The sequence below is a fragment of the Gymnodraco acuticeps genome, unplaced genomic scaffold (assembly GCF_902827175.1).
Source record: "Gymnodraco acuticeps unplaced genomic scaffold, fGymAcu1.1, whole genome shotgun sequence".
NCBI classification, from domain to species: Eukaryota; Metazoa; Chordata; class Actinopteri; order Perciformes; family Bathydraconidae; genus Gymnodraco; species Gymnodraco acuticeps.
In genome coordinates this window covers 2,666,089-2,680,630 of record NW_022990502.1, presented here as the reverse complement: position 1 = coordinate 2,680,630, position 14,542 = coordinate 2,666,089, and the positions used below count along the sequence as shown (strand labels likewise).

Here is a 14,542-nt window from a genome sequence, read left to right as displayed (position 1 = left end):
ACTTTGTGTTGCAAGCCAAATCCATGAAGGGGTTCTACTTGGCCCAATTTAAATACCATAAAGAGAATATTCACCCAGCTGTTTTGATTTCTTAAAAAAAAAAAAAATTCCAGTCTAGTTTCCTTCGAGTTCAGTCTAAGCTACGAATTGTTTCTCATAAACATTCTCACTGCTGTAAACCTTGGGCAGACAAGCTGCTCACACACACACCCACACCCACACACACCCCACCCACACACACCCACACACATCCACTTTGTAAATTGTTGCCTTCTTTAGAGTTATTAGTAATTCAAGATAGAATAGCTAAAACTTTGACTTGATGATTTTGTTCACAACATTAGACCTGTCCTCTAATCTCTACTAGAATAAGATACGTGTGCATGTTTGGGTGTTTTAACACTCCTGTAATGTACCTAATCTTGTTATCCTTTTCATTACAGAGCTAGGAAAATGGTGTATTGCTTAGATTCTGATCCGTGCAAGTCCAATTTGAACTGACTTTAGTTATAATGTTAATGTTAATTTGATTTCAACCCATAAGTAATTATTTAAATCAACTCTAAATGTCACCTGATGATGGATTAGTGTTCCACATTTTTCCCACTAATTTGTTTTACAATTAGGCCAAAGGTAAAGAGAGACATTGATGACCTTGTGTCCTTTTTGTTAGCACGTGGTTCCATTTTGTCTATGGCCTTGGACGGCTTCACTAAGAGTCACCCAGTTCTGCCCTGCTACAGTCCGGCTGAGTGCAGTCACAGAGATGCTATGGCTGCTCTACATGACATTAATGGTCTGGTCCGAGAATGGACACCATTTCCTGCTCCCAGAGAGAATGACGCTTCTCAAACTGAACATTACAGCCGTTGATACTGTCTCACGTGGGTCTGCTCCCCCCACTGAGCCATGAACTGAGAGCTTGACCTCTGCTTTGAACACCAGGAAGCCTCCCTGTCACACCAGCACCAACCCTTAGGTCAGTCAGATGAGACTAACGGCTTCACTTAGGGCATTTGGTCGGATACATGACTCTCGTTACCGCAGAGTGGGTTGTTTTTTTAAGGCTATTCATACTGCTATGCAGAAGATGTCTGTAAGTTGGCAAGCTGTTAAAAGCCCCTACTATTTTTAGTATAGGCCTAAATGTCAGGGGCCTCTTACTGTCTAATTCTGCATGTATTCACATTATATGGACCATGTTTCCACCTGGTGAAACTAGAGGCTGCACGGAACTCAGGCTACAATACAACCATTCTGTTCTGCTCTGACGATTCAATTGATAGATTCTACATCAAAATAATTCGTTTTATTGTTTCCAATAATAACGTCACCTTAAGTGGAGGAATGCAAACCTGTTTTCAGATGTAAGGTTTTGAATTTGTTTGACATTTCTCAGTAATGACACCCTCAGACGCCCACTATCATTCATGCTATGCCTTCAGTGGTAACTCAGATGTTAAGGGGGTTGAAGCTTTTCCTCCCAAATCGGCTATGCTTTGTTTTTTCAACAAAGGTATGCATTTCCTGCTTAATATATGTTTCTCACAATTGTTTTTTGTAAGCTGCGCACAGGTGATACTGAGTCTTCTCGAGTAATGGATTATGATCTATACCATGCTTACATGGACTCGTATGTTTTATTTCATATCTAACATAAGTGAGAGAGAAAGAGATGGGAAAGTGAGAAGAGAAAGAGATGGGAAAGTGAGAAGAAAGAGATGGGGAAGTGAGGAAAGAGGGAGATGAGGATGAGAGAGATGAGGAAGAGAGAGGGATGAGAAAGAGAGAATAGAGAGAGATGTGGAAGAGAGAATAGAGAGAAGAGGGAAGAGAGGGATAGGAAAGAGAGAAGAGATATTTGCGAGTTGCATACTGAGTCTTCTCGATTAATAGCTTATAGACAATACCATGTTTAAATAGACTCCTACGTTGTTATTACATATGTGACATATGTAAGAAAAGGGAGGGGAGAGTCAATTATATTGACTAATTGATTTCATATTGGAACATTTATTTCTCAAACGTATGTTTTATGGAAGAGGAAATGTATTTCTGATAAACTAATCTTTTATCAAACGGTAAATGGTGAATTAATATAACATTTAGAATCATTGAGAAGGGGTTATATCCACAGGGACGAGCTCACCTTTAAATTACAACAACATTTCTCTGCTTTGGACTGATGAGTATATGATTCTTGCATGTTAAATGACTAACACAAACCTTACATTTATGCATGTGCATGTGTCAGGAAGGCTCCCAAATAATTCTGAGGGGCCTATCCTATTTTTGTAATTGAATGATAATGTGCTAATCCATTACCTTGAGTTGTCTTCACTCAGGAAAACATCCCTATCAGGTGCTAACCCAATAACTAGGACAGCTCTGAAGGCCAAGGGTCAGAGAGAGAGGATCACACTCTCCGGCTGCAGAGAGCACCCCCAGCCACGTGCAAGGAGGCAGGAGGTCGTTCAAGATGAGAGGATTCTAATCTTCAACTTTCTGATGAGATGAGATGCTTCTTCATCTTTCTGCTCGGGGGGGCTCAAACAGACAACTCTGCAGGACGAGCGATGGCTTCAGAGGCTTCTATAATACAAGGTTCCATGTTTCTTGGAGGAGCAGATGTCTTCCTAACCTCTCCCATCACGGGGGGGGGGCATCTGGATGTGCCACTTGGAATAGGCAGTTGCACTGCTCTCAAGCAGATAGCAGAAGGAATGCAGGCAGATGAGCCTCCATTTCACTGGGAGATCATAAAGTGCTCACTGAATTGAGCCACACAAAGCAGAGCAATTGGGGGGGTTGAAATATGGCACTCTGATGAAGAAGAGTTTTGAGCCAATCAGCACCTCAGTGCTAATCTATACAGTATCAGGATGCCTTTACACACCAGACATTCTGTGTCATAAAGAGAGGAGGAGAACGAGTCAGGAGGACATGTTTTTCCAGCCCTCGTACAAAGATAACATTTGAATTGAATGACCAGATGTTTACAGATGTACAATTAATGATTGTTTTTATATTTCCGATGAACAGACATGTGTTAAATAGTGGTGATAAATATATTTTGTCAGATCAGATGACACTTTCACACTAAACAAAATTAATTAATTGATATTTTCAGATTATAAGGTATTGAACAATAAGATATTTCTAATATTATAACAGATAATGTTACTATCCTTAATCGTCCAGCAATCAGGCTTAACAACACTACTCTTCAACGTATTACCCATGCACAGACAGACCTAAAATGATGGTTCAAGTTTTAAACGTTTAAACCTTCCTTTCCAGGTTTTTACAAAAGTCTTTGAATATTTGCCTAACTATTCCTTTTCAGATTGTTAAACATTTTGAGAATTGTTTAATTTTCCCTTCAGATTTTGAAATGACATAATGATTGATAGTTGAAGTAATGTAATTATGTTATCATGCCATAGTCTTTTGATTTAATATGTAATGAAGTAAACGTAAAGTAATCCTAAATTGAAGACACTGCAATTTTGCAGATTACAGATTGATCAAATCACAACTGTGAAGTGTATACCTTAGCTGGATCTCTTATGATCCTATGTTTTAAATGCATTTGACTAGTGATTGCCTTGAAGTAAATCTTTAAACTACAAGCTGGTTTTGATTTTATAGTTTGATAAGTGAGATCAACTAATGGTTAATTGTTAAAACATATTTTTTTGAAATAGATGTTTTTGCTATTATGCATCTGTGTTTTATGTGTGTTCATTATTGTGCTTTTGACGACAGATGATCCAAACATTGATTAGAGATGATTTTTATTATGATTGGCTGAGCAATCATTGTAATTGAATGTTTCAATCTTATTCTACTTTGTGATGTAATTGATGTACGGTGAGACCCCATTCAAATCTGAAGACGCCTATTGATTTAAGTATTGACCAAATTATTATTAGACTAATGTTTTCAGGTTATCAAAGATGATAAAAAGAGAAAACTGTTAGAGAATATTTCTTCTCTCTTCCTAAGTGTCAAATAATAATTCTTCCTTACTCCTAAGATATTTAACATTTACTGTGTGTTTACATTTACGATCAGCCCTGCTCCTTATCTTCCGTAAGGAATGTGTTGATGCAGTCGTATGTTGATACTAGGTTTTACAGCTTGACCTACAGGGCATAGGGAGGGTTTACGGCTGTGGGAACGCTGGCTTTCTAAGCTCCACAGATGTTTACGCCTCCCTCAATATGCTGATTAACTCTCTGTAAACTAGTTAAAAGGTCTATCGAGAGATAGGCTGATCAGAATTGACATGACAACCCACCCGTGCAGTCAGAACCCTGCTGTGACTTGTGATATGAATTCTCCGGCCGTTGACTTGTAATAAACTATCATTGTTTGACATCAAAGCTCCAACTCTCCTCGTGTCTCTCTGAGTCCTGACTCTCCATTGCTGCAGAAGTTTCCCTTACACTCAGCATTGAATCAAAATGCAAATAATCCATAGCTTTAAATCTTAATAAGTTTGTGAGGCGTTTTGCTGAACAAGATGGTAATCGCCACATTCAGCTGTTATAGGCATGCCAACTTGATGCTCTGCTCACGGATGAGTCGATGAGAATAATAAACTGTTAAGATGATGACCGTACGTGTGTAAATATATGTTTCTTCTTTGTGGGGGTCTAACCACTTTGATTTAACTAGGCCAGTAGGTAAGGACTTTCCACTGGATAATAACTTACTGCAGCGATGGAATGTATATGTTTTAGCTGAATACACGTTTTTTAACCCTAACTGATGCAGTTAGTCACTTCTTTAATGTTTGTTCTTTCTGATGTAAAGTCAAGGTTGTAACTGTTTGCAATGAAGTTGTGGGGCGCTGAACATTCATCATTAACTCCTCCAAAAAATATAGTTTATTTAATAATAACACTGAATATGTGAATCATAACAGTGATAGACAGATGATAGGAATAATATGATTGTTAATATTATCATATTCATACAGACAAACATCGATGAGACAGTTAATTCATGTACTTATTGCAGAAGTCTGCATAGATTTGGTTTTCCTGCTGGTCTAAGAGTGAGACAAACTCATTCAGTTAAAATTCATTCAATTATGTCTGCCACCTGATATATTTATATTTAAGGCTTTACTGATGTGCCACAATAATGTCACCTAATGTTATAGAGTTAAAATATAAATATTGTGGATTTCCAAGTTAACATTGATTGATATGACTGCGATTAAATCAGCATATACTTCTGCCAGGGGATGCCACCCCTGAAATTCTCCTGCCACCCTCTTGCCACCCCATGAATATTTTTCTAGATCCGCCCCTGATGGACAGCATTAATATATGCCCACATGACAGCTCGTTGTTACTTTGTAATTCTACTCCACTACAATTCAGAGGTTAACCTGGTATTTTTACTCCACTACATTTATTTTAGTTACTTTGCAGATTCTGATTAATGATGTGAAATATAAACAACCCTTAAATCAGACTTTGGTTACACCTGAATACAATTCAGGGAAGGTGATTGTCAAGTGCCAACAATCAGGAGAGATATTTGATAGTGGGTGCTTGAAAAGACTAAACATTTATCTGCAGATCCCTATAAAGCATATTCACTACTCGTTATTCTCTACTAATAGTTAATCAAAAACTGTATATAATTGCTATTTTGCACATCCCTTTCAAGATTTCAAGATTTTCAAAGGTTTATTGACATATCATATACACAACTACGGTGTAGTTATGCAATGAATGAAAAACTTGGGTCGCAGGTTCCTCAACAGTGCATTACAAGACATCTATCAATATGTGTGTATACCTCCACCATTAAACTGTCAAATTCTGCACATTTCTTATTATATCTACATACATCTTATAAGAGTATAATAAATATGTATAATATCGGTTAAAATAAGTGCTTCAACATAGTTAACATTGCAGGAAAGCAATATATTAGACGTTAAGTACTTTGTCAGGCTTAATATTTATCTGTAGATACCCCCAAAGTTTTTTTCTTATTTAAAAGAAGACCTTAACCTAAAGTATTCTTTAATGTTTAAATAAAGGTTAATTATTTTTTATGTTTTGCACATCCTCCTATTAATATCTTTGTACATCCTGCATTAAACTGTTTTATTGTAGAGATCACTTACAGTATCTTCTTGATTTTTTACATTCTATATTTCTATCATTGACCTTCTACTTTCCCGCTATTTTGTATGTACTCTTAAAATCAATAACGTGCTTTAACCACTAGGTGGTGCGGGTTAAAAAACTGTCAAGTATAAAGTGTTAACACAACAAATTATACTTTTTATTATTAGTATAGGACACTTATGTATGTATAACATCTGATGTGTAGTTTTATTCATGTTTTTACATAATTGTACAGGATATTGCTGTGTAGAAGTTTTACACATTAATATCTGATTTGTAAAACATCACAGACAGAAAGGTATATCCGTAATTTAATGCTAAGCTATTGAAATTCTGATTCCATAGATGTGTCTCCCATCACCCAAAACCCCTGACTATTCTCTCAACTCAGTATTTACATTCTTTAATTCAAAGAAAATCAATAATAACTTTAAAAACTGCACTGCTATCTACCAATTGGATCAAATATAAGTCAGCCGAATTAGTGTTGATACTGCAAGGAGACGTATTGTGTGAAGAGAAGTTGAAGATGTTGTTTAATTTCCTGATATATTTATGATCCACGTCACGTATTCAGTTTCGGTGGCAGTTCTTCCAGTTTGTCTAGAAGTCTTCTATTCAGGGCTCTATAAATAAAGAACTACGGCAGATGTGTAATATTTAATGCCGCCGAACCGTGTATTACAATGGCGTTATGTGTTGACTTCCAAAGAGAAAAGCAAGTACACTCGGAATAAAGTATTATCTTTTAATTTTTTCGGATTTCATATCGCATAAACACCATATCCCAATGTGCATTGCGGCTAAAACATCCAATCACCGAGCTTCACCCATAGCTGAGGATCTTGGGTAATCAGTTCAGTGGGTGTGTATCGCCTACGTCTGTTTCCGGTGACTTTATTTTGAAATTCAGTTCCTGACGGACGTCATAAAAGCCCGTAATAATAGAATTAAACAGATAAATAAAAACAAGGAGAATTGTGTGTTATTGTTGAAGAAGAAGAAGAAGAAGAAGATTCAACTTATTGTCATTACGTAGTACAGGTACTATGTGACGAAACAGTTTCTCTGCATTTGACCCATCCTAGTGTTAGGAGCAGTGGGCTGCCATTATGTACGGCGCCCGGGGAGCAGTGTAGGGAACGGTGCCTTGCTCAGGGACACCTCGGTAGCACATGGTCTTTCCGGGACTTGAACTGGTGACCTTCCAGTTGCCAAGCCAAATCCCTATGGACTTCGCCACCACCGCCCTAAATAAAGTAAATAACAGTGTGTTATTTAGAAAAGAATAACAAACTAGAAGGAAAAAAAGTTAAATAAAAATAGATTGATTTCAAATAAAAACAATAATCGTGGCTTGATATTGAGTAAGAAAAATGTTTTTATGAACCACACAGCTTCCGGTCTTCCAAGACCCGACCGGACAAAAGACGTGGTGCAGGCACAAAACATACTACCAATAGAAATACATTGGTGAACACGAATCAATAGATTACATGTTGTGACTATAACAAGAAATGCCGTGAGACTGGGTTGATTATCAAGTGAGAAATTTACCAGGTTTTTCAGCGTGATAACATGTCTTACACTTTATTTCAGACACAACCTAGGTCTCTTCATAAGTGTATAGAAACATTCTCTAAAGACAATACCAGAGATGGAGTACTCGAGTCCTGGACTCGGGTGCCGATTTTCGGGACTCGTGACTTGACTCGGACTCGCGCACTGATTGACGCGACTCGGACTCGTGAATTCTCACGCACGATGACTTGGACTTGGACTCGGACTCGAACACAGGTAATGATGACTCGTACTCGGACTCGGCTCGGACACTCATTGGATGACTCGGACTTGGACTCGGAGTCGAGCAAGTTTTCTCTGGAGTCTGATGTCCTCTGTGTCCTGGCGTGTGCACCTGCGAGGCGAGTTCACGTACTGGGCGCGCCCCCGCTGCTATACCAGTCTAAAGATGTCCAGAGACACACCCCGCATCGTGCTGTATGCTTTTAAAGATTTCGTTTCCATATTGGGAAAGAGCAGCGCAAAATGCACATTATGTGGACAGAAGATAGAAGAGAAGACTGGGACAACGTCGAATTTCAATCGACACCTTTCACGGCGGCACCCAGAAAAGTAAGTAGAAATGCTATTGTTAGCTTGCTAACCCACGTTAACGTTAGCCACTAAATTGACTCCACAAAGGTTTTAAGATGTCGGGTTAGATGGAGGTAGGGGTTGATATCACATCCTAGGGACCAAGTGCAGTTTTATTGTCTAGATAGATACTGTTAAAAAGCTATACATGTCCTTGGTGATACTGCAGATGATGAGTAGCCTAGCCCTAGCCTACAATGAACGTGAAAATTAGAGACTGAAAATGATCTCCGTCACGGAGGCTCCATAACACATTACTCTAAGGATGGAGTTCATATATATATATATATATATATATATATATATATATATATATATATATATATATAGGTAGGCTGTATTGAACACTATCATCAGAGTAATTTGATCAAATCAATAAGTAAAGATTCAGCCGATAACATGAAAGCACATGGCTACTTAACATGCAGAATGTCGTCATTGTGCATGCTAAGTAGCAATGTGCTTTCTGGGGCTTAATCTTTATTGATATCATTTAAACGTTCACTTATTGGTTGTTGGACATTGTGATATTATTAAAAGCAATGTAGAGGAGCTACAGCTACATTTCAACACATATATCCACTAAGATTAATACATGAAGACTTGTGACTCGGACTTGACTTGGACTCTTCTTGGGTGACTCGGACTTGGACTCGGACTCGAACACAGGTAATGGTGACTCGGACTCGACTCGGACTCGGACACTCCTTGGGTGACTCGGACTTGGACTCGGACTCGACTACGACTCTCCCTAGGTGACTCGGACTTGGACTCGGACTCGAAGAGTGGGGACTCGAGAGTGACTTGGACTCGTGAATTGGTGACTTGACTACAACACTGGACAATACCATTTCACTGAGACACTCATCCAGGATGTCGAAGTTGGAGGTGTCCGTTGGATTAGACACTTCAGGCAGGAAGGGGGCTGGGAGTTTATGCAGGGAAGCCCAGTCCAGTCCACAGAAGAAGGGATTGCTCCTGAAGTCACTGAAGCCTTTCCTTCCCAGACGGACTTCCCTTTCACAGATAAGCCCAGTGATGAAGGAACGAGCCTCGTCTGAAATCTCAGGGCCAGAAGGAGGGAATTCGAAATACTCCTGGGGATGAAGGCAAGGCAAGGCAGGGCAAGGCAAGGCAAGTGAATGAAGATGAGGAAGACACATTTCAAAATGTTTTTTGATTACATCACTTCTTCTGATACCACTAGTAGTATAACTACTGCTAAGTAAAAGGGTTTTAAGGAAGTCTTACTCTTGCCTGCTCCTTCCAAATCCATGGCCACCTATAGCTCAAAGCTACTAGCTAGCTTAGCCTTACATGGTACGAAATGCTTCTCTGCATTGCTAGCCGGTTAGCTCGTGGTCTATTGCTCACAGGCAGTATGCTGTCCCATCTGACATTTCTTAAGGTAAGTTTGAAATAATGATTTTTGTTATTGAGCTTGTACTACACAATCTTAAAAATGCTTTCACTGTTTTCAAAATACAGTTTTGAATCATCCTGAAAAGGTACATTTCCAAATGATGACCCAGTTTCTGTAAATGTCCCCCTCTTATCACCAGGCTACTTACTGAAGAATCAAAACCAAAGGCTGATTTGAAAATGATTTGATATAATTAGAAATTATTTTATTGCTTTGGCACATTTTTCACGTTATTTTCAGACAACTGCAACTAGGCAATGTTCTCCAGCGGTCTGCTAGAGAAATACTCATAGAATGCATTATTTGACTATCATAATCAAGTTTTCATCAAAGCCATACAATCAATATATAGATAGAGTAATTATAAATATTTATAAATAATGAAATCTGAAATAACTTTGTCAGCGTGTCAATGTACCTGGAAGTTGATGATCTTGGCGTATGTTTCCGAGATGGACTCTGCAAAGAAGGGTGTGGTCCCCAGCATCATCTCATAGGCACAGATACCCAGAGCCCACCAGTCACATTCAGGACCATAACCTCCAGCCCCCTCTACGGCCCTTAAAATCTCTGGAGACAAATAGTCAGGGGTCCCTACTGCTAGTGACGAGTGAACCTGAAATGAAACAAGCAGGCCAATTGATTTTAAATACAAATGTACAAGGTCAAGCCAGAATTTCCAATTTGATTTGTTGTTTTAAAAATTCAATCACAAGAAAAAATGTTTTAACATGATATGCTGGATTTTTGTCATTCTTTTACCCTCTTTAGGGTATCTTTTGTGAAACTTCTAAGAAAGTGTCAACCCTCACCATCCCATCCTCGAGGAGCCTCAGACAGGAACCAAAGTCCCCTAGTCGTATGTGTCCATCTGCTGTCAGCAGGATGTTGTCAGGTTTGATGTCTCTGTGTAAGGAATTGGGAAGAACGGGCCATTGTCATCTCTAAATGTCAGATTTAATTGATATCACATTATTTACCTCCATGTCACAGTCCCAGGATAGAGTGCATACATGTTAGTGTGTAGTCTTAAAGTCTCAGGCCTGATTTGCCATCACAGAATTTAACCGTTTTGCAGTTAAGATCAAGATTAGGACCAAGTCTAAAAATGGGTGTGGTCTCAGAAAGGGCGAAAAAGTGTGGAACAACTTGATGCCCCTGTGGCCCAATTTGGCATAGCTGCTGGTATGATCCCATCGACAAATAGTCCCTAGTTTAAGGAGAAGAATAGTGTACCTGTGTACATATCCCAGTCTGTGGATGGAGTCAATTGCCATGATCATCTCAGCCAGGTAGAACTGAGCCATGTCCTCGTGGATCCGGTCTCCAAACTTACTGAGCAGAGTCAGCAGGTCCCCCCCTACATAGTAATCCATCACCAGGTACTGAGGGAGGACAGGGTGGATGTGTTGGAAAATAGCAGCAGAATTGTTGTTAAAAGCAGAATATGCTAGCAGTACAAGTACAACATACAGTATATACTTGACATCATGTATGTTCATACGCACCAGGTAGTTGTCATCCTGAAAGGCATAGTGCAGCTCTGTGATCCAGCATCGGTCGCCCCTGAGTAACACCTCCCTCTCCTCCTGGTAACACGCTGTCTATGTAAAACAAACACAAAGGCTTCAAGTAGAAAGACAGATATCCAAATAATTGTCCCACTGAGACACAAAACAAATCATGGACAGTTTCACCATGTGCTTTACTTTTACTTTCCCTTTGTAAGTAATTCATCCAAGCCCAGCCTTTGCAGTGAGAAAACAGCACATATTCTTTGTCTTGTGAATGTGAGAGCAGAGGCCTGTACGACGAAGCCGGTTCAACATAACCTGGATATGTTTGAGTTACCCGGTTTACCTAATCCAAAACAAAAAAAACAAAACAAAGAACCAAAACTCTAGATTATTTTAAATGTATCAATTTCTCTTAGAAATTTAATAATCTCACAATATATATTGCCTGATTTTTTTCTTAACACCCCTGATAGCGACAAGTCATGGAATGTTGCTTTCTTCAGTGTCTGGAAAAGCACATTTCTCTGAGTACTATATTTCCTGCAAAGCAGTAAAACATGCTCAACAGTTTCTGGCTGGCTGCAGTGAATACACTTTCCGGTTGGATGCTTTCCTATTATACTTAAAGTATGATTGAGACCTGTATTATACTTAAAGTATGATTGAGACCTGTATTATACTTAAAGTATGATTGAGACCTGTATTATACTTAAAGTATGATTGAGACCTGTATGACCTATTCTCATCCGAGAAATGACATTTCCTCCCTTCTTTTAAACCCCACCTTCCTTCCATCCCCCACACACCTTTGCATTGTATAAAGATGTCTTCCTGTATCACTAAGATCCCAATGTTCTTGCCATGTTGTTTGTGCATATTTCTGTATGAATGTTTTAACCTCCGCTTTGCTGAGTGGAACTTCTATGTCTATGTTCATAATTCTGAGTGTTTGTTTGGCCAGAATATCCACCTGTTCATTACGCTCCACACCAACATGAGCAGGAACCCAGATGAAACGAGTTGCTATGCCTTTGTTTTGCATTTTATATAAAATTAGAAATATTTCATTTATTATGTCTGCCTGATCGTATACTTGATAATGCTGAAAAGCTGTCAGATGCAATTATACTATTATGTATTTCTTTCTCCTCTATCCATTTCAATGACAACACCAATGCCAACAACTCTGTGGTGTATACTGACACATGGTCTGTTACCCTTTTCTTTCTGTGTGTATTACTCACTGGGATATACACTGCTGCCCCTGCACGCCCTGTCTCTGGATCTTTGGAGCCATCTGTAAATATGATTGTTGAGTCTGAGTGATATCTTGCAAAATAATTCTGGACTATGCGCCATACTGGTAGTTCTTTATTTTCCTTTAACTCCTCTTGTATATTGAGGTCTGCACTTGGCAATGGGAACAACCAGGGTGGAATGGATGAGATTGGAACTGTGGGGCAATACTGTATTAGATTCAAACCTATACTTGCTGCTTTAACATCGCCAATCCATCCAAAACTTGTTAAAAAATGTGACTCATTGTGCTCCCAGCAATCTTTCAAGATACTTTTCGCAGGATGACTATCACTATGCCCCTGAAGGTTTACCCAGTATGCCAACATTAACTTCACTCTTCTTATCCTTAAAGGCATTTCTCCCATTTCCACCTGTATTGCTGATACTGGAGATGTTTTAAAAGCTCCACTACATATTCTCAGGGCCTGAGCTTGTAGGACATCCAGCTTTTTAAGGTTTGATTCTGCTGCTGCCTTGAACGCTATACACCCATAATCAAATACAGGTCTCATGAGTGCCCAACATATATTCAGAAGTGATGACCTACTCGCTCCCCACTCCTGTCCCGCCAAACACCGAAGTACATTGTTGACCTTTTTACATTTATTTTGAACTTTTCCAATACGATTGCTAAATGTTAACTTTCCGTCAAACCAAACACCAAGAAATCTTATTGTATTAACCTGTTCAAGAGGTTGCTCATACAATTGCGTCTTAGCTACTGACAGTTTGAATCCCCATTTATTTGTCCATTTCTCCACTTCGACTATTGCAGCTTGTATTTTCTTTCCAACATGTGCTACATTGCGGCCTTTTGCCCACAAAGCCCCATCATCTGCATACAAAGATTTTCCCATACTTGGATGAACTTGATTAAAGATGTCATGTATCATTATATTGAACAGCAACGGACTACATACACTACCTTGCGGAGTACCATTTTCCATAGCATAAACACTTGAATATTAATATAATTAATATAACCCTAACCCTGTATTTTTCTGTCCAGTAAAAAATGCATAACCCAATTATATGCTTTACCACCAATTCCCAATGATTTGAACTTGATTAGTAGTCCTTCCTTCCAGAGCATGTCATAAGCCTTTTCAATATAAAAGAAGACTGCAATCACTACTTCCTTGTTGGTCTGTGCTTTCCTGATGTCTGATTCTATGCACAATATAGAATCCATTGTATTCCGACCCCTACGGAACCCACTTTGATATGGGGACAACAGAGCTTTACTTTCTAAGATATATGTTAACCTTTCTGTAACCATTCTTTCCATGATTTTTCATAAATAAGATGTCAGGGCAATAGGCCTGTAGCTAGATGGATCTGAAGGGTCTTTCCCTGGCTTTAGGATGGGCACTATTATCGCTTGTTTCCACTCTGAAGGAAATTGGCCAGAATCCCACACCCTATTAAACAACCTTAACACAATGACTAGAGTGTTATCTGTCATGTGTTCCAACATTTTGTAACAAACACCATCTTTCCCAGGAGTGGTTTGACGAGCACTAATAAATAATTGCTCTTCTCAACTCAAACATACTAAAATGCAGGTCCAACTGATCCCCTAACACTTCTACTCTATCCAATATTCTCGGGTTTTCCATGAGTGTATTATGTCTGCACTGCCTGGCTTCTAGGGATGCCAGCGATTATTCGATTATTCGATTAATCGTTACAGTCTCCATAATCGAATATTATTTTTAAAAATCGATTTTATTTATATATTTTTTTATTATTATTTATGTCGGTTAATCGATTATTATTCGCCAGGGCTGCCGAATAATCGATTTTGATCATGGTCAGTTTCTGGCAACCCTACTGGCTTCCTCTGTAAGGTTATCCGAACTATGAACTTTCCTAAATGTTTGAGCTAGAAGTTCCGCCTTTCCTAAATGTTGTCCCCTCTGCTCAAAACTGGCAACTCATAATTTCTTCGAATTCCCCCCATTCTCCTAATCATGCCCCAAACATCTGCA

General features: G+C 38.9%; 1 protein-coding gene across 1 annotated transcript in view; it reads right to left on the bottom strand.

Annotated features, from left to right (window-relative positions):
• Positions 1–14,542, bottom strand: part of LOC117553032 (myotonin-protein kinase-like) — a 40,092-nt gene that overhangs the window by 9,534 nt on the left and 16,016 nt on the right. Inside the window, 5 exon segments of the mRNA XM_034226783.1 lie at positions 9,161–9,409; positions 10,154–10,351; positions 10,548–10,641; positions 10,972–11,120; positions 11,244–11,339. Coding sequence (XP_034082674.1) covers positions 9,161–9,409; positions 10,154–10,351; positions 10,548–10,641; positions 10,972–11,120; positions 11,244–11,339 — 786 coding nt within the window.